This window comes from Patella vulgata, chromosome 2 (genome assembly GCF_932274485.2).
Source record: "Patella vulgata chromosome 2, xgPatVulg1.2, whole genome shotgun sequence".
In the NCBI taxonomy this organism is placed as follows: Eukaryota; Metazoa; Mollusca; class Gastropoda; family Patellidae; genus Patella; species Patella vulgata.
In genome coordinates this window covers 40,953,144-40,978,479 of record NC_065880.2, presented here as the reverse complement: position 1 = coordinate 40,978,479, position 25,336 = coordinate 40,953,144, and the positions used below count along the sequence as shown (strand labels likewise).

Here is a 25,336-nt window from a genome sequence, read left to right as displayed (position 1 = left end):
TTTATGGAGTTGTGTCCAAAAAGTTTTATTTTTATGGAACTGGATTATCCTTTTATATTTCACTGGCTCTCTGTTTGTTTTTAAACATAAGTATTCTCAGAGTTGCTGTTCGACATAGGAGTAGAATGAACACTACGGTTTTCGTAGCATCCCCATCAGTTGCTGTAAAAACCCCAATAATAAGCCACATGAAAATGATCAAAACATTTCTCATTATTAACACCGTGTTTTTTCTATGTTGGTTTCCATGGATAACCTGTTCAATTTTAAAAACGTTTGTGTGCATTAATGACACATTATTGGACCTTTTTGGAATTTTTGGTATGTCCAGTGGTGGGATGAACTTTATCGTGTACGCTTTGCTCAATGACGATTTTCGAAAAGCATTTAAGAAGCTGATGTGTTGTTTAAGATCAAATAGATTAGAAGACGGCAGTGGCAATGACAATAGTGCACATATAGGACTTTCTCAGTTAACAAACAAATATCTAAGGAAATGAAATGAATGGGGTTTAACGCCCTATTTTTCTGCACCGAGTGGGCTAATAAATACGGGATATAACTTTAGTTGAAATGCAATCGCAATGTGCGAGTTGGACACGGAAGTACGACCAAAATTGTTGGCCACCTACATGTAAATGAGAAATGTGGTTAACCTGCCTAACGCAAACAGAAACTATACCAATATACGTATTGGTTCACCCAAATGGGATATATCAATATTCAAAATGGAATGTATGGGATTTTTTGGCACTTTCACTTATTATTTAGTGTTATTCAAATGATTCGTGTTATATCATTACTTTGTGGTCTGGTGGCCTATGGTGGACTAAATTATGTCACTAATATTCACACTGAAATTAAATGCTTGCTGTTATGCTAGTTTCACACTATCTCGATTCGCGCTACGATTTTAATCGTGGATTAATCGTATCGATTATCATATACTGAGGTCAGTCGTAGCAATCGTGTTGATCGTATCGAGACGTAAATTTGGCTACGTATGGTACTACATTCTAATTCAAACTTTTATCATTCGGTTCGGAGCGATCGGATCTCTCCGGTATCTGAATAAATGTATGAATTCGTAATATGGAAGTGACGTGAGTGCTAGGCCCGAATTTAATGCTTGTAAGTGATGTTACATAAATCCATCTCTGTATGTTTTAAAAGACCGAGTAGTTGTTCAATTGACTTGTTTTGTATATAAGAAATAAGTTGTATGTATGAGCATGAATGTCATTGTTATTTTCTTTTTGAAATATTGTATAAGTTTAAATAGCCTATTTTGTACATATTATTGAAGTTTGTTCACAAAGGTGACTTTTTTCTGGTGCATTATAACAACTCTATATGAATAAATGAAGTGCACACGAGTATTGATCTCATAGTACTCACGATATGACTTTTACTATTTCTATTTAGTCGTGCATTGCGCAACCCACAGTCGTCGGTCCACCAGTCTAGTCTGTCTGTCTACAATGTTTACGTTACCTAAAAAGTCAAAAAGTAAATTCTTAATTAACTTGGATATATTTACTTATACCTGTGTCATTTGTCTGTGATGGTAACGGGGGATATCCGATGTATATATATTAAAAAAATGAAAAATTAATGTATGTTCATACGATGTTAGACATATCACAGCTCCATGAGCCAATATTTCCCCTTTCTGATCGATGATAAGATGCAATTCTTTCTGTAGATTGTGTTCATTATCCAGTAGTCCAGTACATTCTCAAAATCGCGTATTTCGTAGACAATATTTACTTAAATATTTAATTAAAACCCCGATGAGTCACTATAAAATCACATGCAAACTACAATATTGTGAAAGAAAAATCGCTAGTAGGAATATACCATTCCAAAAATGGTTCAGTTCCTTTCAGTATTCACAAAGATATGTAGAATTAAAATTGCATCAATCTATGCTGCTAGCATTGCAATAAGCCCACCGCTACTTTGTTTTCCGCGAAAATGTATTGATAGACCTTTTTAAAAAAAATCCAATTGAATTCAAGTGGGGACATTTGATTTTGTTTCTTTTATATATTAGCGTGAATTAAACCCTGAGAAATGCGAAAATGTCAATGGCGCATCGAGACTTTAATGTTTATCTGAAATACAGCACATTGATACATTGATATATCGAATACGGGAAAATAATACGGTTTGATTGAAATTTAATCAAAACTTCATGATCCCAAAACCATACACAGCTTGAATACGTCATTCGATCTTTACATGTTAGATAGGTATAATATATCAAATAATCGCCAGGCATGGGTCAACTACTGTATATTTTATAGACAGCATAATACTATCGTTGTTACATGTCTTATTGTGCTCGAACCTTATTTAAACTAGTATTATAATTTGGCATGTAGGCAATAGGACGGTAGACATTTTGCCAAGAGAGAAGGTCAATATTAACACTGGGGGTTATTGCATATATATTTCTACCCTTAGAGTGCGTGAACATTACCAGTAGTCTGCTAAAAACGATATACATTAATAAACGATATACATTAAAAATACACTAACGATTGATATTTTGGACAATGTTCTTTCTAATTTAATGCCGATAGTTATATGATTATGGCAACCCATACTTTCGATTTATCTGTATATAGTACTGATTTCGATTGTGGGTTAAAAATTGCACAACCAATATTGGATACCAGTGGATTGATTTTTCCGCTACAATAAATGGGGAAACTAATGATCAAAGTACAAAGACGATTCACCCACCTGATCAGAATATTATTTAAGAAGACAATACAGATTTCGTGGTGATACAATGATATAGCGGATAAAAGTTATCTGGCAACTCTATAGAAAATGTTGTTGTGAATGTTTTTACATAAACCGTGTTAGACATCAATGAGTGGCCGGGATCTACAATAATTATTGATATTAAGACTATATCAATTGTGATGTTTGTGTATTAACTGATATACCAGTAGATAAACTCGGGAGGTTTATAATTATTTGACGGTCTGGATAAGGAGATACGTCACTACTAACTGCCCCTTATATCCGACACTATAGGCAATTGGATTTGTCTAGGGAGATCTGCTTATTATGTTACTATAGGACATGAACTTTATCTACATTTTAAAATATGTCTCTAGCATTTAAAGTAGATAATAACAATATGTAACTTAATTTATGTATTTATGTGCGTAATCTTACAGGTGTGCCATTTACACTTGTAAAGTATTTGTGGACAATAAGTGTATAAGACCTGAACCGCTCTAATAGTTAAATCATATGCTTTAAGGAATACATTCAAAGATCTAGTTGCCTCAGTCATGGATTGGAACGAAATTTACAGCAGTTCTCCTAGGATTTCTACAGCCAATACCTTATATCAGAATGTTCTTCACGGACGAATTCGCAGCATTAAATCTCTGTTGGGCCGAAAACTGGATATTAATGCTAAAAATGATTTCGGAGAAAATGTGTTAATAGCTGCTCTTCGAGTGAGAGATAGCTCTAAAAGAATACGAATTTTCCAGTATTTATTAAAGAAGGGCGCTGATGTACATTATAAGGATGAGAAGAACAATAGAAGCGTATTGTCTTGGATTTGTGTTTTGAAATGCGACAGAGAACTTGACGTATTCTTGAGAGATTTTGGCGCTGAGTTAGATCTAAAAGATAAAGACAACGATGGTTATACAGCGCTTCATCACGCTACCAAAGTAAATTGTTGTTCAGTAGTGACATCATTGGTAAATTTATACGTGCGGTATCACGTTTCTGTTGATATTCCTGACAATCAAGGATTCACGCCGTACATCATTGCCAGACGTCTCGGATTTCGCGATATCGCCAATGTTTTGCAAGACATAGGGAAGGCATCCCCAGCTCAGTTCGATACGACCAAATACCGAAGTTGTAGAGAATGGTCCCATTACGGAAAGCGAGAAAGACAAAGGGGCGATCGACAACGCCAAATGTACCAACAGATTCAGGACAAAATTAATGGAGATTTCAAATTCGTACAGAATGGTGATACCCCAAAATCTCCCCAAGTGACAGGGATAAATGTTGGTACCGTGAGTAAATCCTCTGTTCAATCGTTACCAATAGTAACCACTAGCTTCGACTTTCATCCAAAAGACGGCGATATCGGAATCAGAAAGAGTAGCATGGCAGCTAGATCTTTACTCGAATTGACATCATACGAACGCGGTCACTTAGTACGTAGTTTTCGTCACAGTGAATTCGATAAAACGAAAAGTTCTGAATATAAAGATGTATTTGGAGATTTACACACAATTTACGATGTACTTTCATCTCAAAAATCTCCATCGTTTAGAAAGTCAGCAATTCCCCCATCTGTTTCGGTTCCGCATATGAAAAAGGTTCACGACAAAAGCAAGGTATCAAGTCTGGCAATAATTCTAGGAAAACAGACGAAAGGGGTCGAAAAAACAGCCAACATTGGGAGAAGGCCGACAAGAGGGAACACTCCACGGTCCAGAACAAAATTGTCCTCAACAGACAGAAGCCTAAATTATAAACATGACAGATTCAACAAACTCAAACCAATATCAACATTACCACAAATACATATCCACAATAAAGTTGTGTAATGTGTATTGTAATTATTCCCCTTCCGTTAGCATTTAAAAATCAGAGGAACGGTGCTTCAGTTAGCCGCCCATCTGCCCTGGGAAGGGGAGATTTTAGTTGTGTTTTGTTGTGAATGTAATTACTATTAATGCAGTCTATTACTCTTAATGGAATTAATTACTTTAACCGCTTTAAACGTGCTACTTTGATATCTTACAGATCTGTCACTAATATAATATTATGTTAAATGTATTGACATTATTTAGCGTTCGAATTTCTGTGAAAATTGTGTATACTGTGTGTTGTTCTTATAAACTATATATAATGAGTACATTTAGAAAATAACTGTAATTTGTTCATTGCTGTTATACAATTGGACAACTGGTATTATTAGATGGCCAAAACCCCATGGTAAGAAGGACGCAAATTCTGCTCAAAAGTACATATTATAACTATGAACGTATTTGTTTTATTGTAAAACAATTATATATAAATATAATTAAAACAAGAATAACGTGTGCTGAATACCACTAAATAACATAAAGGCTAAACAGTTAAAAAGCTAAATCCAAAATTATAATCATTCATAATTTTTAGACGTAAATATTAGTCATACATTTTGATTATATTTACTTCAAATTTTATGCCCTACCGGGTTACAAATAACATGTAGCTAAGTGTAAAGATATGAAAGTATTTGTAGAGGGTCTGACGATAAACGGATTTTATGGTGGCTTATGACTTTATTTGCCTATATTGTATACCACTTATCTTCACCCTTAGGCACGTCCTAATGTCAACTTTGGATTGACTATCTACATAACTTTTATAATCTTCTTCCCCATGTCTAAAATAAAATAACAAAAGATAAAATAGTATACTACAATCTCTGTACTTGAAAAAGAGAGACAATAGATCTAATAAGAAATATATAAAAAGAATATTTCTAGAAATTATTATTTTGCTATAAAAGTGACTGGTTTGTGCAGAATATTTTCGGTCCTCTCGTTTGAACCCCTAGTTCTACTCCACACAAACTAGATTATTTCCAGACTAACAAATGGCCCGATCTTTATCTTTATTTCAATAATTTGCTTGCGCGTATGGGTCTTAAGCATTGAACGAAACCAGGAAGACCTGGAGAAAATTCATGCCAGACAATCAACCTAATTGTTATGTACAAGAATGGGGATCAAACCACGACATCTGACTCAATCACAGACCTTATGATCAAAATCGCACGTAACATTCTACCGCCCCCCCCCCCACACACAATCCCACCACAAAGATATGACACAAAAATGCATATAACCTTCCTTTTCTTCATCATTTATTAACTTATAGAGCGAACCATGGCGTAGTTAAGGAAATATACATTGAACTATTCGGTCTCGTGCATCGTGATTAGTAATTTGCCCTTAAGCGGGAGAACTTCATTAGTTCTAAATCATAATGGGAAATGACATCCCCTACTTGTTAGATCAAGATGTCCGAGTATAGTTCCAGTAAACCCGAAAGCAGCATAAAAATCGAGATATGCGTAACTGGCGAAGTGGTTCTATATTTTGTAGTCTTACTCCATGCCAATAATGTCAAATCTTGTTAGAGTTGTTCCCCTTGCATAACTCTTTAAGAATGGGCCCTTTTTTCTGGCAAATTGGCAAATTCAAGTTTCTAGAAGTAAACAAACATGTCAAAATCGAAGTCAAAAGGAGGAAAGTTTTCGAAAATCATTGAAGATGAGAGGTAAATATAGTGCCTAAACTAAATGAGATTTGGTCTCATTCTCCTAAATGTTTATTAAGGTAGCCTATATATTTACATTTACATGTCTAGTGCCAGTAGTAGTGGGCTAATGCCGTGGACTTCATTGAACAAAATCAAAATACCAGTATACAATTATTACAATACCGTCTCTTCATGTGCCCTACAAAGCTTAAGCAATCAACATAGACGTATAGCAAAATCTTATCAGTTGTGAAGTACCAGAAACTAAATATAGATATATCAATGAAATTGAAAGACACGGAATGATTATATCAGATTCAGTGTATACTATCTATAAGTATAAGATAAGCTTATTACTATTACTAGAGTTTTGTCATCACAAAATGAAATGAAATGGGGTTTAACGTCCTACTGTTTTGCTCCGAACTGGGCTAATGAAGATGGGCATACGCCATACGGTGTGCTATGAGGGAAATTTTGCCTGGACAGCGACACTACGACCTACTCTTATATCGAATTCCAACTGTCAAGGGATCTTTTACGTGCACGCCAATGTGTACACGGGACCTCAGTTTTCCGTATCATCCGAATGACTAGACAGCTGTCCTTGTCAGGCCCTCCGTCCTGCATCATTGACAAGGGGGAACCACGCCGGAAATCTGGGTGAACTTTCTCCAGGCTAGCGAGCCAGCGTCTTACCCACTTAGCCACCATGACCCCCTTGTCATCACAAACAAAATAGACTAAGGCTAGTGTACCTACAGTCATAGTATGTATATTATGTGTCCATTTGTCAGTGGTGCAAGACAGAGGGCTTGGCAAAGTACAGCACCAAATCTTTGGGAACGGATGAAAAACTGAGGTCTGGTCTATGCTTACATGTTGGCTTGCACGTAAAAGAACTCTTGACAGTTGGGATTCCATTTAATAGTAGACTACATGTAGGCCTGGGTGTAGCGCCAATGTCCATCCTGGCAAAATTTCACTCATATCTCATCAGCCTGGTTAATCCCAATTTTGTTTCATTTCTGACATGGCATTCCAATGACATTGATCAAAAGTAAGTACAGTATTTTGCTTTACAATATTATTTTTTTTATAATAGTGTTATTATTTCAATGTCTTGAATTAATTGGAACCAAGATGAATAATTTGTCAATACTGGCTATGCCTTCAAAAAACATTTACGTTTTTTAAATAGCATTTCAGTCCAACTAAGACTATTTCATTTACTTATATAATAATTAGCTTACATATTTCAGCCCCAGATATTTCTTAAATCCTGAGTCGGTAAGTCGTCATTTATACTGCTCAATATGTCAAGAGGTTTTTATAGAACCACAGCGAGCACCCTGTGGTCACAGCTATTGCAAAAAGGTATGGTACATTGTACATTATTAATAATTATTGCTTTAAAATAAGGTTCATTTACCTGACCCAAACACCCCAAAATTATTTGTACCATTGGTTAAAATGTAATTACGGCCTACAACAGTAAATCTCCTGATATTTCAACACACCTACTACAGTGTGTGTACCACATCCCAAAAGCAATGGTTTTGTTTAAACCAAGCTTCACCAGTTCTGTCGAGATTATGGCCAGCCATATTCGTTTGGATGGTACAAAAAAGCTGAGGTCCTGAATACATGTTGCCATGCTGTGGCATACACATAAAAAAAAACCCCTTGCTAGTTGGAATTCGATAAACACTGCTGTCTAGGGAAAAATTCCCTTACAGTCATACCTATAGCACACTGCATGGTGTATGTGTATATTGTATATCCTTCATTATCCCAGTTGGTGGAGAAAAGTAGGACAACAAACCCCATTTCATTTCCCTGTTGTATATTATTCCTGCATGATTGTATCTTTATATTTTTTTAAAACGAAAGTCTCTTTATCTTTTTTAAGCAATGTTTAGATTTGTGAAATATTATAATTAAAATTAAATTTACATACTGGCTAGTGATAGGAAAGCATGCACAATATTATTTAATTTTTGTAGATATTTATTAATAATTTTCCTTTATTATTATAGTGTATTATGCAATGGCTTAAAAATAGCAAGACATGTCCAGAGGACAGGTAAGTTATGTCAACAGGAGTAGTTCCCCTTTTTCCTTTTTTTGTAAATCATTTAGATATTAGCTGCGATTTCTGTGAATTGGATCTTTACTCTTAGACCCATTCTGAATGAACAATGTAACATTCTTTATTCAAGGTAAATTATTTTTTATTCATCTACTATAGGATGGTTGGGTGGCCTAATGGTTAGCATGTGCGCACTGTATCATAAGGTCTGTCATTGAATCAACTGGCGCAGTTTCGATTCCCCAGTTGTACCTGACAAGGTTTGAAATATTTGAAATTATATGATAATTTTACATTAGTGTTGACTGTTAATTTGTATTTTGTATTAACAGGTACATGTAGTTAACAAAAATTATCTTTTTTATTATTGAATCATCTTTGGGCAGGTTTAATACACCATCTTACTTTTATTGAACAGGAAACCAATTTCAAGATGTTCATTACATCATGACTTTATACTGGAGAATATTATAGGAGATCAAATAGTAAGCAATACTATTTTATTTGTCCCCCTTCTTTCAAAGAAGGTAGAGTTCCTTCGGCCTGTCAGTCTGTCCATTCATCACCTTTTTGGGACATAATAACTCAATTTCTAACTTTAGTAGAATGTTCAAACTTGGTGTAGGTTTTTTGTTAGGTGAATTTGTTGACTATGTTGGATGATGAACATTTACTTGTTGGGTGAAGTAGAGATAAGCAATTTGACTGGTTAAAACTCTGGAACACAATGACTCTGCATCTGACTAGACTAGAGTGTTTAAACTTGGGTGTAGATGCACGTCTTCATTAGCCCAGTTTAGGAGCAAAACAGTAGGACGCTAAACCCCATTTCATTTGGTGTAGATGCTCATTTGGGGAATGTATTGACTGAATTGGATGATGCTGTTTTCAGGTTGGATGCCCGTTTAGATATAGCGGTTGTGATTTTATTGGACAGTTAGAAAGATTATCCAGCCACAGAAAATCTTGTGAATTTAATCCTGTGAATTTGCCAGACTATATACGTGAGAGAACAGGCAGTGGGGCTGGTACACCTGATGCAATGGTGGTGGATCCTTTAGCCGGAGATACCATTGCCTCGCCTGCTAAACCAACATTAATGATGAGACTTTATCGCCGTGGTAATGATCAAAAACGTTTATTGGAAACTATGTTTGATGAGAAAGAAAATAATCCTGTCATTCACATTGAATGACATTGTTAAAATATATGTGGAAGTGCTCAATAATATTCATAAATTCTTTGTTATTTTGGTTGTTCTGGCTATTCTGTGTGGTGAATAGTCATGTTCTTGAGGTGGACCAATACGAGAGTTAAGAGGTTGGTTAGGTTTAAATGCAGGACTGACAGTTGCATGTTTACCTGTATGCTACTTCTCTAGTTTATCATGGCGAACCCCATACCTGCTTTTGATCAAGATGGTGCCACATCTGTGAAATTGTCTTGTAAATGCCCCAATTACCTATCTTTATCATATACGTTTCCTCTCTGTATAAACTTTCCCCGCCCAAAGTACAATTACCTATCTTTATCATATACGTTTCCTCTCTGTATAAACTTTCCCCGCCCAAAGTACAATCATGGCGACCTTAATTTTAGTCAAATTTTTGCAACTAAATCATCGGTTGCACTTTGTATCTAACCAGGAAAGGGCCCTAAATCTCATCCACGGTGACGTAACACGCTCGTGGTTTAACCTATTGATTAAAGATACATTGTCCCGACAGTATTTGTCGTGTGGTTAATTCCAATAAAAGTTTGGCAGATGTGGTATATATGGAAAGTATAGACACCCAATCTATACTGAACTACCCCAAAAACACCCATGGGGCAAGCACTGGGCAAAAATGTCAGGGTATCACTAACTGGCAACCCAAGTGTTGCATGCCAGCTTTTTGTGTGCTTGTTTGACGAAGGGATTGCCCGGATTAGTTGTTTTCTTGATCAAATGGTATTAGGCGGTTTGGGGAACATTGAGGGGTGTCAACGTACAAGAGACTCTACAATTAAACGGCGGAAAAAGAAGTTGACAGAAAATAATAATAGGTATCTTCCGGCGAATACAGAGTTTTGAGAGGGATATGAGGAAAATTTTTGAGATTAATTAGTTTGAATATGTTTTTAGTCCAAATATATCATCAAATCACCCAGTTTGTACCCGGGAAAGTATCTTGAATTAAAAGGGGCATAACTCACATTTATTAAATAATGATTTATTTACAATAAAGTATGCTCGAGAATATACTATTGTACCTATTTATGTATATTATTACATATTGTTGATATAATTATGTACAATAAAATGTCAGTTGATAATAATAAATTTCATATAATTGGGTAATGAATACTAATAATTTGAAAATAAATACCATATATTTCTTTTTTTGTTCTTGAACCGAATTTTCTCTCATGTTTTGTTAACACATTCAAAGAGACACATTGCCAGGGTGCTGTTTTATTAACACTCACATTACGTTTATAAAGGAATATAGTTCTCCTCACCCCACAACTAGCTACATAATTTAGGTATTATAGTATCTCATAATGACAATAGCTCAAAATTAACACTTAATGTTTTCGTTTTATTTCACATGGAAAGGGAAAATCGCAACGATCAATCAACCATCGTTTGTACATGTATGTACATGTATGTACAAATTACAGTTGTTGTTAAAGCATGCTGAAAAAATATAACTTTCTCAAAATAAAATTTGAGTGTCTCAGTTCAACACATCATGTTTTACAAATGACTGAGGGTAGCCCTTTTATCTGCAAAAGTGTCCAGGTTTAGGACTCTTAGTTTGTAACTAAATAAAGGTAGGATCTGGTCCAAACCCATCTGCGATATCCCCATTGGTATCGTTCCGCTCTACTCCACTAAGCGGAGGAAGGTCCCCAGTACCGAGCAGAACCGCGACACTGCCAATACAGAAGCGATTAACCCTCTCTGGTTTGCAATAAGACAGGCTAACTTTCAAGCTGAATGTTATTTTGACACATTGGTTACATAATTCATTAATAGAGTTAGTATATAAATAAATTTTGGCGACAGCAGTTTGGGTTAGCCCAGGAAGATGCCCATTTATTTCCTCCCAATCTATCATTATTTTGCATAGAATTACATACAAAATACATATACAGTATTATAGCAGAAAAAACATACATTCTATATACCATCTCCTTGAACATCTGTGTGTGTTATTCATTTTAATCTCTAAACTTTATAATAATAATAATAATACTAGATTTAACAACCCGGAATATAAATCTTACATGGAAAATGTTCTTATAATATGATGTGAGATGTTAATTTATACAATGACTGAGATGTGTCCAATTAAAATATAATGACAATGAGATTTTTATGTAATATACATGGTTTCAGTATATAACACTTTCGATGTCCATGCCCTTACCCACCCCCATGTAATAATTCCCATCATGTCTTCTATTTTTACCCATTCTACCTTCTCCTTCGCCAATATCGTCATCTTCACTTTGAGTTCCACTTGCACTGCCAATATTTTCTTTGTCTAGCTGGGCTTCGGCTTCTTTCCCTGTCAGCGGGTCAGACTGAAGGTTATCCGAATTATTTGATTTTCGGTCTCCTTTATTTCTGTGTCGAGGCAATCCATTCTGCTGGCGCGTGCTCTCAGGGTCGTACTTCCAAACATCGTTGCTGTCTTCTGCATTGCGTCGCCTAGAAAATTACCAAAATAAGCTTTTAAACTGAACGAGAGTTGCACTTAAACATACATTATGCAAAAGCTAAATATGCCTATTGCAGGTCTTTCTTTAGGCCCGAAATGTTATATAAACTATTAATATAATTAGACATATATTAATATAAAAAGACCTTAATCAATTCTCGATGCCATCTTATATGTCGGGTTTTCACTGGATTTGAATCCGATCTGCTGATGAACGTTCATTGGTGATTAAATGCAAAAGTGAATAATCGAGACTATTTTTTTAAAAAATTTGTAATGATCATCGCGGCTAGGCCTAAAATTCAATCGCTGCTATCTCGGTTCAGAGTGGAGCAATTTGACGGAAATTTTCAGCGTACCCCCTTTACAGTATCTAGTTTTTAACTATTATAGTGAGAACTGCCAGCTATTTATCCAATCTTCTATAAAGACCCTTTAATAAATTTAGCACCAATTTGCAGATATGGCATCTGGGTTTATTATTAGATAAAACTTTATTTTTCAATTTTAATACAGACAATACTTACGCTATCTGTTTTTGAAGATTACTTATTTTTAACAACGCTAAGTCTAATTCATGTCGAACTTTCCATAACTGAGTTTCACAAATTGGATCCTTGCACTTATGTCGTCTGTGTAAATCAATAGCTTCCATAACAGACTGTTCAAAATTAAGTGATTTCCCCATACTCTGTTAATTTAAAAAAAAATGAAATAAGGTTTAACGCCCTACTGCTCTGCTCCGACTGGGTTAATGCAGATTGGCATACGCCATACGGGGTGAAATTTTGCCCGGATAACGGCGCTACGACCTTCTCTTATATCGAATTCCAACTGCCAAGGGTTCCTTTACGTGCACGCCAATGTGTCCACGGGACCTGCCATCCGAACGACTGTACGTTGTTCCTTGTCAGGACCCCTAGTTAGCAAGTCAACGTCTTACTGAGCCCTCGCGGCTCCATTAAATAAAAGCAAACCAATGCCAGGATTAAGCCAAAAGTGCAACAATTCATGAAATGACGATGATATGTGTTCAACAAGAGGGCCAATAATTACTGGTTTTTTTTAAAGTTCAAATGCAATACAATATTATAATAAGATTTGAGCTGCGGAAACATCTGATAAAACAAGCACCCCAAAGTGTTAATCAAATGTCATCCTAGAGTTCAGAAATATAAATTATCAGAACAGCTAAATCGCAGCTATTGCAGTGTAACATGGTCGTTTAACGTCTGCTTCCGCAATAGAAGAGCCAAAGCTTGCTATGATCAAAACTGAAAGAAATGGGATTTTTATTCACAAACACCCATATACTTACCAAACTAACCAATGAACAACAACCACATTTATCCCACTTCCGTATAGTTTTTCGTCCAAACCGAAAGTAGAGATGTTCAAGAATAAGCAAAACCGCACCGAGGAACATGCCTCCTCCCAGTAAAATAAAAGCACTTGTGAAATTCAGTATTCCAAGAGTCTGACTCGACATTCCTTTCTTTTGTTTTTTGTGACAGACACCGGCTAACCAGAATTTTTTTAGTCGTTCGATTTCACCTTAAATACAATACGAAAATCTGTTAACATAACGTTGATATGTTATAACCTATCCTGTTGATTAAAGAGTTATCGATCATTTTTAAAATCAGATTTACGAGTATTTAAACAATAAACCATTGTTATTCCATAAGTATGTGTTATAACTTATTGCTCTATCCAGTTACTAAATGCCTCTAAAAGATTATGATTATTTAAACAATAGAGTACAAAAACAAATTACTTGACGGTCGTTTTTGTGTTATAATAGGCCTTAACGCCGCTATCATGATATAATTTCCTATTATTCCGGTTGGTGCACCAGGGTACGTTCGTTCGTGGGGTTTTACGTCCGCCTCCACCTTGGGTGATATCACAGACAAGCACCAGCGTAAGACGTTAACCCCAATTATAGCTTTCTAGTGTAAGGTATGCTATGTTACGTATACACATTATTGTAAAAAATATATAAACTTTTGATGGTTGTTTTACATTGCAGATCTTTAAGTACACACATATAAATCGTCCGTCTAAAATGTCCTCAATAAATAATTGTGGTGGGTAGGGAAGGTTTTCTAGAGAAGTAAATGAAGCTGAAGGAAGGTTTCTGATAAACTCACCAATATCCTGTAGGTCTAACATGGCTTCGTTGACCTTCTCTACCCAGGGCGAACCTTTCGGAAAACCCACACCATAGCCTGACATGGCGTACCATTTACCAACAGCTCTTAATTTACATCCATCATCTTTACCAACATAATATTGTAATACTGTGGCATCATAAATAAAAGCTTGGATTTCCCTGAAATAGTCAGAAGAAATATAGTTTGTTGAAATAATTTTAAAAATTCGTTTGCTGAACGTACAAGAGGCAGGGTATGTTTACTCTTTATAGGACTATTAATACCAAGGGCTTCTCATTTTTTGGGGAGTTTGATTACATAGTAAACATATCAGGGCCGTAACTAGCTCAGAGCAACAAGGGGGGACGGGAAGTGTTCTCAGGGGTGCTGTAATATTGACGGACAATGTATATCTATTTTTTATGGTAGAAAATTTTTTCACGGGGGGGGGGGGGGGCTGCAACATATTATGATTTTTTGTGGTATAATCTAACCGGAGCCGCGGGAAGACCCGTGTTCGACCTCGTCTATACATATGCGTGCACCTAAAAGAACCAGTTGGAATTCGATATAAGAGTGGTTCATAGTGTCGCTGTCCGGGCAATATTTCTCCCATATCACACTGCGTGGCGTATGCCCGTCTTCATTAAATTCATAAACAATCATATGTACTTTTAGTAAAAAAAAAACCCAAAACATTTTGGCCTTAAATTATTGAAATTTTTGAATATTTTTATTCTCAACATTTGTTCTTTTGGACGTCACAGTGAGCACGATCCTGGTTGTTGGCCGAAAAGGTTCCTCGGGATTGTCCAGGCTGATTGGCAATGAACAGCGTATTAGCCTTGTGGGGACGGAACAGTAAGATGTATGATTTCATTGTATATCTAGAAGGGTTTTAGCCGTCTTGTTTCATCGCAGATCGAGTCGTTCCACTCATTTTGTTTAGTCGTTTAAGAAAACGATGCTTGTTAGATTGCCAGTAAACTACCAACAATATTGTATAGTACAACGAGATCTATAATGTTTATATTATGCAACTAGAGACTTACTGTTTTTTAAGTGCAATGATAGCCTGTTTAACTGTTGGTTTGTTAAATCTTTTCATATATTCCGCCATGGTTCTATGATTCTTTAACATGTTGATTTCCGTCGTATCATTTGGTAAAGTGGCAAATTTAAATGGTGGCTTGGTAGCATATGGTGTTCTTAGCTGAAATATACAGACACGTATGAGCGTACTATGAACTAGGAATCGAGCATGACGTCGTCACAGCCATCTTGGAATTGTGACGTCATATAAGTCCGTCAATCGATTGGCATTGTTCAAGGAACAAGCATGTCAAGTATCATGTCGATCGTCGCCCCCAAGAAGAAGAACAACAAGATGAGTCGCGGTTGGGACCCAGTAAACCACCCCAAGAGCACAGAATGCGTGTCTGCTTTTAAATGTATACTATGTTGTAGAAGCTTAAAAATGAGTGCCCTTTATGGGATACAAACTCATTGCAGAAGTTTGCTTAGGATGCTCATCAAAGCAGCTTCTGTGGGATATAAACTGATGTAAGCCAGGTTCAGATTAAGTTAGTGCGGACCTGTTGCAAATGTTATAAATGGGTCTTAAAATAAATACTCATACATATTAAAGCATAATTTCTTTACTTGTACGTTGAAGGCATTATACCATATTAATAGAGCAAATGTACAATGCAGTTGTGTGAGATACAAACTCATTAACATAGTTTTTGTGTGATACAAACTCATTAACACAGTTTTTGTGTGATACAAACTCATTAAAGCAGTTTTTGTGTGATACAAACTCATTGAAGCAGTTTTTGTGTGATACAAACTCATTGAAGCAGTTTTTGTGTGACACCAACTCATTGAAGCAGTTTTTGTGTAATAGAGATAAAAACTCATTAAACAGCGTGTGAGAAAATTAGCGACGGGTGCCGTGTGGTGTACACGGCATTAAAATCTATCGACTAACTTACCCTCCAGTCTTGTATGCCTGATAAATCATAATATTCTTCTTTTGTAATCATAAAGGCAGCCAGGTTGGCAGTATAACTTGCAAGGAAGACCAATGCAAACAAAGCCCAAATATTTGCTAGAAATCTGCTGGAAACACCTCGAGGTGTATCTGTTGATACAGCAGCACTGAATAACATGGCCCATATTAACCAAAAAGATCGGAATAATGAGAATTTGTGCTCTGAAACATTAAAAAAAGCCATATTTGAGTAACCCACGCGCGACAATTTTACTTTTATTACGGCTAAACAATACGACCGTTGTTTTTCGGAGAGGATTAAAAAAAATACATGGATCATTAAAACTTTGATAGTATGACCTCATCAAAATACCTACATAATTTCGTTAATCTCCCAGCTTGAGAGACCCATTCTAATGTTTTACCCAACTCGTATAGGTGACGCTGGCTTATTTGTATCGTCTGTAGGTGATACCGGAAATATTCAATTCATCTTACTTTGTAAATACTCAATGAAATCGAACCATTAATTGGAACAGGCATTTCTATTTGAGAATCAGCGTTCATAATATTGTTGCATATGGTTTCATTAAGTTGTTCAAAGTGTCACTGTTCTCATAATTAAGTGGTTTTACTAATGTTGTGATTGTACATATATTTCGTTCATAAATGTGGCATAACTGTTTCTGCGTTGAGCCGTGTGCAAGATCGATATTCTCTTTCGATGTTCGGAATATGTTAGGTCTGTACATCGGTAGTAGGAAAAGGAAACTCGCACCTTTGCTCTACATGCAGCTTAACCAAACCAGCATTATGCCTGATAAATATAAACGGGACATGAAAATCTAGACTATTTCAAATTTCCAGATTACTTACTCTAGTTTCTCAATTAAGCGGTATCTCTTATTCACTGAACACTCAACCAACTTATTTAATGTACATTCACCCAACCAACTATACAATTTCTGCTCAGTTTTACCAGATAAACCGAGTTCATGTGAGGCGATTACTCGGGTGACCAGTAACTCGACAAATATCCGCATACCAGAGGTATATATATGCGACTAACCGTTTCAAATATCACACCCAAGATTTACCTCAGTTACCTCTCAAAGGACTTTTGCCTCCTTGATTAAGACCGTAAGGACTCAGCCATTCATAGATAAATATAGAAGTTCCCGTAGCGTGGACACTAAACAACAGAATTAAACACCAAGCTGGGTAGTCATACGGCTCTGAAAATACACATTAATTAAAGATGCATTATTTACGATTTCGAAAAGAGCTGTCCGGTCTTGCTATAATAGTTCAAACATAGATAATTTAAAATGAATATATTGGAAATTTCTGCCAAATTACTTTATTCTGAGCGAAGTTATGAGTGTTTGAAGTTTTGACAAGAAATAGCAGATTGTTAAGTACAATAAACGAAGCCCAATCTTGAGTGACGTCCATTTCAACGTTAAACAATTATACAGCGAGGATGACCCAATCCATTCAATATCCCATTCAATATGGGCTTTTTATGTAAATAAATGTCTAAAGAACAAAAAAGACGGCAATAGTCATGTTTAGATCGTGCATAAGTAACCTATCTTTAAGTAATCATATATTAAACATTATATCTTTCTTTTGAGATTTATATTTATGGATTTCTTCTTTGGCAATCTACAAAAATATATTCGGAAACTTTAAAAAAGAACAAAGAAATGAAATTTTAAAAATAATACAGTAATCTAGAGAGTTAAAACGTTGCCTACCCAAGAAAGCTGTTGGTGAAATAGCGCCGTCTCTAAGTGCTACTATAATAGTTATGCCCGTTTCTAGAAATGGTACAGAAAAGTCAACTGCCTCACTTCTTTCAGGGGTTATCTTTAATGACGTTATGGCCAAATCGGCCTGTTTACTTTGTAGCCCACCCATAACTCCATTCCATTCACCTGTTCTCTGTAATATAATAATATATCCATTGCTAGGGCTATGATTGATACTAAGTTTGACAATACTGTACTCCGTTTATTTGACATATTTCTATTTTGAGGGGCGGCCTCGTCATATTCCAAAGCTTTGTAAAGAAAGTGTGCACAATTGTATCGTAGATAAACAGATCGAGTTTGTTCTAAAATAACACATTCCAGGATGGTAGGATGCTAAATTAGTTTCATGTAGCCTACTTCTGTTTTTAGAACCTGTGTTAAATATACTGTTATTTGATCGAAAGAACAATAATGTCATGTAATTTAGAATTTCCTGTTATCAAACCCGATTAATGTCTTTACTGACATAAAATTATAACCGGCAGCAATAAATAATCTTATGTCAAAGACCATAGGCGTATTATATACTAGATAGGCGTGTCTGGACAGGGGCATTTTCAAGAAGTGACCAATATAATTAATGTCTGATTTGATTAGTCATAAAGTTCACTTGTTCTGAATACGAAGTTCAAAGAAAATATGTCAAATGTTAACCTAGTTATTACGACTTCATAAATAAAACGAATCGTATCCGACATTAATTTTAATAAGATTGGCGAATTTCAGATATATTTTCCTCACTTCGGTTTCATGTTATTGGGTCTCATATGATTTTAAAGTTGATTAATAGCACGCATCTACAGTTCAAACAGCAACTATTATTTTGATTGTAATAAACAAAATTTATATTAAACATACATTGTCTTCAGATCCAAACTGGCCGTCAGGCATTTCAAACAGTTCATAATCAAAATCTAACCGCTGAGCTAGAGACTTGAGGAGATCAATACTTAATCCAGCACAGCATTTTACCACCGTTGTGTTACCAGTTCGTCTGAAACATGTAAACATTAATAGACAATTTCACTTCGCTTATTTTCTAACATCCTCGCTTTAGCAGGTTTATTAGCTTTATAGAGCTTTAACTCGGGGGTTATATAAAATATATTTGATGAACTGAGCCCACTTCCCTTGTCGTCTAAAAACTGCACTCTACATAACTAGAGTATGGATTTCAATGAATTCGGGATTTAGATTTTGTTTTTAGAATTTGGGTTGGGCGTGGAAATGGGTTAAACGTGAAATAATCCCATTACTTACAGAATAAGTGCATAGACATCACAAACGTCTTTAAAACAATCGAGGAATTTGATTCTTGGTAAGAAATAAAACAAGAAATTCAAACAAAGTTTTTTTCATTTACTACTGGTACAATAAAGCAGGACGTTAAATCGCAGTTCATTTGAATTTAGTTTACGGCTGCATATTTTCAAACGTACTTTTAACACCAGATTTTTGCACACTTTTATTTATTTGCATGTTTCAGCCCAAATCTCAAGCCCGCACTATATATTATAATCACACCGTAATCAAATATTAATTTACATGCCAAGAGAAACACATTATATTATTACTGCACACTCGATATAATCATTATCATATTTCAATGATACCATCATTTATGGCGCCATTTGTCAATTGGATTTATATGTGCATAATTATGCAGGTCTATTAGTCTATATCTACATACTGGTTGTAACAGAGAGCAGTGATACTTAAAGGTAAAATAGGTAAAACTTAAAGAAACAAAAAATTCTAATAAAATAGCAATCTATTTTAAACATTCGGTAAATAGCAATATTGTCCCAAGGCCAAGCACAGTCAACGGTACATTACTGACTAATTGCGTTTCCATACATTTGCTTTGAAATTAATTTGGGGTAAAGACTAATTTTCTATTCTTTTAGATAAAACACTCCAGAAATAGACCGCTGTATTGACAGAAGTCTCCCTTAATTTAATGAACGCGAACACAGAGTGGAGTATGGTTTTATCTCACAAAGAACTATAAAATAGAGCATTCTAATTAAGAATACGTTTCGATATCGCGGGGCTCTTTAGAAGGTTTGCCATCAGAAATGGTGTATGTATATAAAATCAAACACAACTATTATCAAAGCCATAACAAAAGTATGCCATGTTGTATATCATTAAGTCCGACACGAGAATTTGTTGTCACGGTACAGCGATATGGGTGTCTGAAATAAATAAGTTAAAAAAATTTTATGTAGTCATAATCTTCTTACATGTTTGTGTCTTCATCTCGAGGATATACGCGACATGGTACGGTCCCTATATCACAAATACCAGCATCGTTATGGTTTCTATACATCACGTACGGTTCTTCTTTCCACGTAACAACACGTAGATGATATTTCTCTGGTTTACCTTTAGGTGGTCCAGCAGCTTCACCTGGCCATGTTATATCCTGCATCTCTATACCCAACGATGTCCATTTACCAACCTGTAATATCGGGTATTAAAGAAGCACTAAGTGTAATCCTTCACGAAAATTCAACGACTGTCACATCCCTTTCCTCATAGATAAGGGCATTGAAATCAATGATTTTCTGCCACTGACGTTGGGCTTTTATGCAACAAATCCACCAAGCTGAATTTATATCTAAGTTTTCCATGTCAATTTGCCCCTTGTCTTGCGAGAGGTTCCATTTTCTGAATAGGCAGCGCAAATACGTATATTACTAAATTATTACAACGCAATTGCACATTTTAAACAGAAGTGAACAATGTCTAAATTTGTCATAATATTAAGTTGAATCTATTATGACCTTATAACAGAGAAGGCATAACCAAGACAACATGACTCAAAATGAAATAAAAGCCAAGGAGCTTCATTATAACCAGACTGTCCCTTGCATAGTTACAATTTTGGGTTAAAGTTTTAAGTTTTTATTCCGGTAGCTTCGATGTTTATGACCCATTTAAATCACCAGCATCAGGATGCATTTAAGTTCATTTGGAAAATGATCCATCATTTTGAGAATATAGAGAGTACAATTTTCAATTCTAACTTATAAATTATTTATTCTAAAATCGGTGAAACAAAAGGGATTTCAAAGGACAAACAAGTGTCATGATCTCTTTTAAGTTGATTCAACAACACCAAAGATACAGTGTCCAATAGTGTAAAGTAGAATTGCATGTAGTTAATCATGTAGTTTTCTGAGTAAACAGCACATAATTTCTTTAAAGCCAATTGTAATTTTAGATCGATTTGAATAACTATCAATTTACATTTTGTTTTTGTCAAATTAGTGAATTTCTTTACCTCAACAAAATCTCTGTGAATGGGGCCTTTTCTTTGAACGTTAAGTATCTTAAATTCTGTATATTTGAGAACACCATTATCGGTAAATTTGACCGGATCAGTACCCCGAATAATCACATCCTTTAAATATCTGCAAAAAGACAAGAATGTGTCAGAAATCAATTGTACAGAAAACTACAGCTAGCAACCTTTGTGGCTTTTTTTGTGTACATGTATATTCAAATTATGTTCTCTGACTCCAGCGTGCCATAGGGGATATTACGATACTAAGTGAATTACAGAGATTTACTGGCGGCGTGAAATGGGTCAATAATGGCAACATGTTGTAGCGAGAGATTGGAATAATTTAGTATTACATTTATTAAAACAGATTTAATCTACTGAATATTTATGAGGAAGACTTGATTATAGTGTATAGAGCATATTAATAGTGTATTATTGCTATCAAAGATAGTATAAATATAAATCTCGAACTACAATTATAATTACTTAATCGTATTGAACATACTAATTATTTTACATTAGTCAAAAATATTCTTGAAATAGACCCCACATAGACAATCAAATCATTAACTTGTTTGCTGGTCGGATAGCAATTTCAAAGCAAGATGACATGCTGAGCATGGCATATTAAATTAAAAAAAGTAACTTATGACGAATTGTTCCCATTGAAACAATTCGGATATCGAAACATAAACATAAGCGGCTACACAGGACCAATTACCCAACATTTCCATTAACTAAGATCATTTTCTAGCGATATTTAATTTGTCAATAATCGGAACTAAGGGGAGTAACCCTGGAAGTTATTATTGAAAGTCAAAAGGAAGGATAGACCAACAATATACATTTCAGAAGTATAAGTTACTGTTAAACAAGATTCATTAACAAAGGGGCACGACTCTTGATGAGATCCATGAAAAACATTGAAAATCAACTGGATTATTCCATTGACTGATATCGATCTGTTTTCTCCGTGTCCTCTGCCCCCCCCCCCCCGCATCCCAATGAAAGGGAATTGTTGAAATATAATATATTAGTTCCGAAATGTTTGTTTCTTTTTTTTCAAGGAAAGATCAGATTGTAACTGAAGCCCCAATGTAAATATTCTTTCAGTAGGACAAACTACCAGTATGAATTTTGGAAAGGTAAACTGATAATTGAGGCCCATAGAGCGCTAACAAGATGTCGTATCAAAGGGGAATAACTGAATTTTTTTATAGAAAGTCGTAGAAAATCAGAGAGATATAAATCCATATAGATTTCAGGGAGAGCGAACAGGGGTGACTGCAAAATACATTAATTTAGTTGTAAGATTTTAAAAATTCCAAATAAATATTGTTAAATCACAATGTGGCTGTATAAAAATGAATACTTAGTCTCAGTAAGACATCTACAATATAAAAGAATATGGTTTCCTTCTCGTATTCGCAGTTGTTTTGAATTTATGATATCTAATAGCCCAATTACATTAAATACATTGTCCGACATTAAACCCGGATTGGTAATAGGTAATCGAGTTGCTACGGGGCAAATAAAAGATTAAACACCCTTAGCCTTAAACATCTGCCTCTCACTCTTTTAAAATCGCATGCTTTTCGCTGGACAAATTCAACGAGTTTGATATTCTTACATTGCTCATTTGTTTTACCTTGGTAATTAAAGATCCCCTGGATTTTCAAAAAATGGCTTTCCTTTGTCAGTTGTGCAGGATGGGGGATTGTCATGGAATAGCGTCTTATCGTTCGGATGGTACAAACACATAGGACAATCACTGAACATGTCAAATGATACTTGACAGTTGTATTTCGATGAAGTGCAATAGCTAATCTGTCCTGGCAAAGTTGACTCATAGCACACTGCATGGTGTATGTCGACCCTTCATAAGTCTGACAGGTGCAGAAAAATAGGACATTACACTCAAATTCATTTCAAATTTGAGTTCAATATTAGAGAGTATTATTGATTCGCATTATACCGGATTATAGTTATTATAACGTTAAGTACATTTTGTATGTACATTTTAGTACATTTTAAAGAAACAAAACGCCAAGAATTGGTAAACTATATTACAGGTATATATCGGCTGGTAGATAAAATATCACACTACCATGAAATATGTATGTTTCACTTATATAAACATACACTGCGTAATTGGAAACATATCTAAAAATTTGTAAGCCTTACCAAATAGAAAACAGAATTCGTTATTGAATTACAAATATTGAGGAATCTGAGCTACAAGAGCTTCGTTTACATTGAAAAATGCCAAAATAATGTTTTTATATACTACACATGAACTAGCTTAATTCCTCCCAAAGAAGAATGATCTTATAGTCGTTATCACGTACATCCTTGCTGATTATATTTCTAACATGATTGACAGGTATCATGACAGGTAAATAGCGAGAGGTATACATTACCTGTAAACAGTTTCTCCATCTTTCCAGTATAAATGATTACTATCATTACAGGTAAAACCAGGTGATAAATTAGCCGTGGCGGTAAGACGTTGTCTAGCCATTTGTTTTAATCCTTCCATCCAAATATCTACTGACCGCACTAAACTGTTCTGCATAGCCTGTAATTCTCGTTCATAAGATATAGCTGGAAGCCAAAATATTAATCAGCTCATTTAGTATTTATGGCCCTCATATTCATTTGATTATCGATTTTAATTTAGCCTTATGATCATGGTTTTCATTCAACAAGTAAGAGCGAATTATATGGACCAGAGACGGGTCATGACGTCATCGCAGCCATCTTGGAATTGTGACGTCATACAACAATCGATGCGCAACTGTTCAAGGAACAAGCCTCCCGAGTTTCATATCAATCATACTTGAATTGGCAGAGTCTTAGGCCCACAAGAAAAACAACATCAAGATGCGTAGCGCTTGGGGACATGTCGTTTAAAGGTTCAAATTCACTGGGATTCACAAAATTGTAGTAATTGGAACCCAGACGTAAACGTCTTAACTCAATCTTTATTTCAGATTCCAAATATCAAGAATGATGGTTATAACAATGTTCAATTTTGGAGCGGAGTCTATTATATATTTTTTTCAAAAGGAAACCTAGAAGCAAAATGGTAAAGGATCGTCGCTTTAAATACACGTATCTATCAATAGGTAAAACAGTAATATATACAGACTTTTGGTTCCTTATGAAAGTCAAGTATATGAAGAGCTATCCTTGACATCAACGTCTGATGGGTAAAACAGTAATATACAGAGTTTAGGTTCCTAATATAAGTCAAATATATGAAGAGTACTTGACATCAAAGTCTTTTAGAAACTGGGGGGTTGGATGGCCGAATGGTTAGCTCATGCGCGCTGTATCACAAGGTCTGCCATTGAGTCAGCTGGCATAGTTTCGAGTCCCCAGTTACACGTGACAAGGAGTTTGGTCACCTGCCCAACCTCATAGGTTTTCTCCGGGTTCTCCGGTTTCATCCCACTGCTAAAGACCCCTACGCTCAATAAAATTGAACCATATGCTAATCCCAAAATGAACTAGTTTGTGTCGAGTGGACGTTAAACCATATTTATCTTATGGTATATTCCCTCAAGGGTTAATTAGTCAGCTATTGTAATCTGAAACCTTATTTTAGCTGTAATGCGATATTTTTTTATAAATTGTAAACTGAACGTGTTTAATAAAAGTTAACAATAAATAAAATAACAAAGCAATATCTTCAGATAACGTTAGGTATAGGAGTATGAAATAATTTTCCATGACATTTAAAGGATCTAATTCCCGAAATAATATTTTTACGAGATCTACACCCCAATGGATAATCAAGTTACAAATTTCTAATTTCAAAATTCTACTAGTACTATTCGTCCATTCTGTTCAATATTATTACAAAAGTATTTTTATAAGGATTTTTACGAGTTATACATCCCAATAGATGTTGAAGTTACAAAATTCTAATTTCGAAATTGTACGATATCACCCATATCAC

General features: G+C 35.2%; 3 protein-coding genes across 4 annotated transcripts in view; 2 read left to right on the top strand and 1 right to left on the bottom strand.

The window, feature by feature from the left end:
• The first annotated feature begins 2,428 nt into the window (after positions 1–2,428).
• LOC126811838 (uncharacterized) lies at positions 2,429–5,437 on the top strand. The gene has a single exon (XM_050537774.2). The coding sequence runs from the start codon at positions 3,315–3,317 to the stop codon at positions 4,602–4,604; it is 1,290 nt and encodes a 429-aa protein (XP_050393731.2). The 5' UTR covers positions 2,429–3,314; the 3' UTR covers positions 4,605–5,437.
• A 778-nt stretch (positions 5,438–6,215) lies between these two features.
• Positions 6,216–9,648, top strand: LOC126811841 (RING finger protein 151). The gene is made up of 5 exons (XM_050537785.2): positions 6,216–6,330; positions 7,575–7,689; positions 8,352–8,398; positions 8,823–8,889; positions 9,297–9,648. Exons 1-5 carry the CDS (start codon positions 6,275–6,277, stop codon positions 9,597–9,599), a joined length of 588 nt encoding a protein of 195 aa, XP_050393742.2. The 5' UTR covers positions 6,216–6,274; the 3' UTR covers positions 9,600–9,648.
• Positions 9,649–11,105: 1,457 nt separating this feature from the next.
• Positions 11,106–25,336, bottom strand: part of LOC126811832 (glutamate receptor ionotropic, NMDA 2B) — a 39,616-nt gene continuing 25,385 nt past the window's right edge. The window contains exons 6-17 of one of the 2 annotated variants that reach the window (XM_050537762.2): positions 23,793–23,976; positions 21,370–21,499; positions 20,327–20,544; positions 18,939–19,074; positions 18,024–18,210; positions 17,370–17,498; positions 16,265–16,485; positions 15,323–15,483; positions 14,268–14,449; positions 13,433–13,668; positions 12,642–12,805; positions 11,106–12,104 (exon numbers count right to left, since the gene is read on the bottom strand). In XM_050537762.2, the coding sequence (XP_050393719.2) occupies positions 11,786–12,104; positions 12,642–12,805; positions 13,433–13,668; positions 14,268–14,449; positions 15,323–15,483; positions 16,265–16,485; positions 17,370–17,498; positions 18,024–18,210; positions 18,939–19,074; positions 20,327–20,544; positions 21,370–21,499; positions 23,793–23,976 (2,267 nt within the window). In that variant the 3' untranslated portion in view covers positions 11,106–11,785. Of the gene's footprint in view, positions 12,105–12,641; positions 12,806–13,432; positions 13,669–14,267; positions 14,450–15,322; positions 15,484–16,264; positions 16,486–17,360; positions 17,499–18,023; positions 18,211–18,938; positions 19,075–20,326; positions 20,545–21,369; positions 21,500–23,792; positions 23,977–25,336 lie in introns of those variants that run through there. The other variant, XM_056098621.1, reaches the window with a different exon arrangement.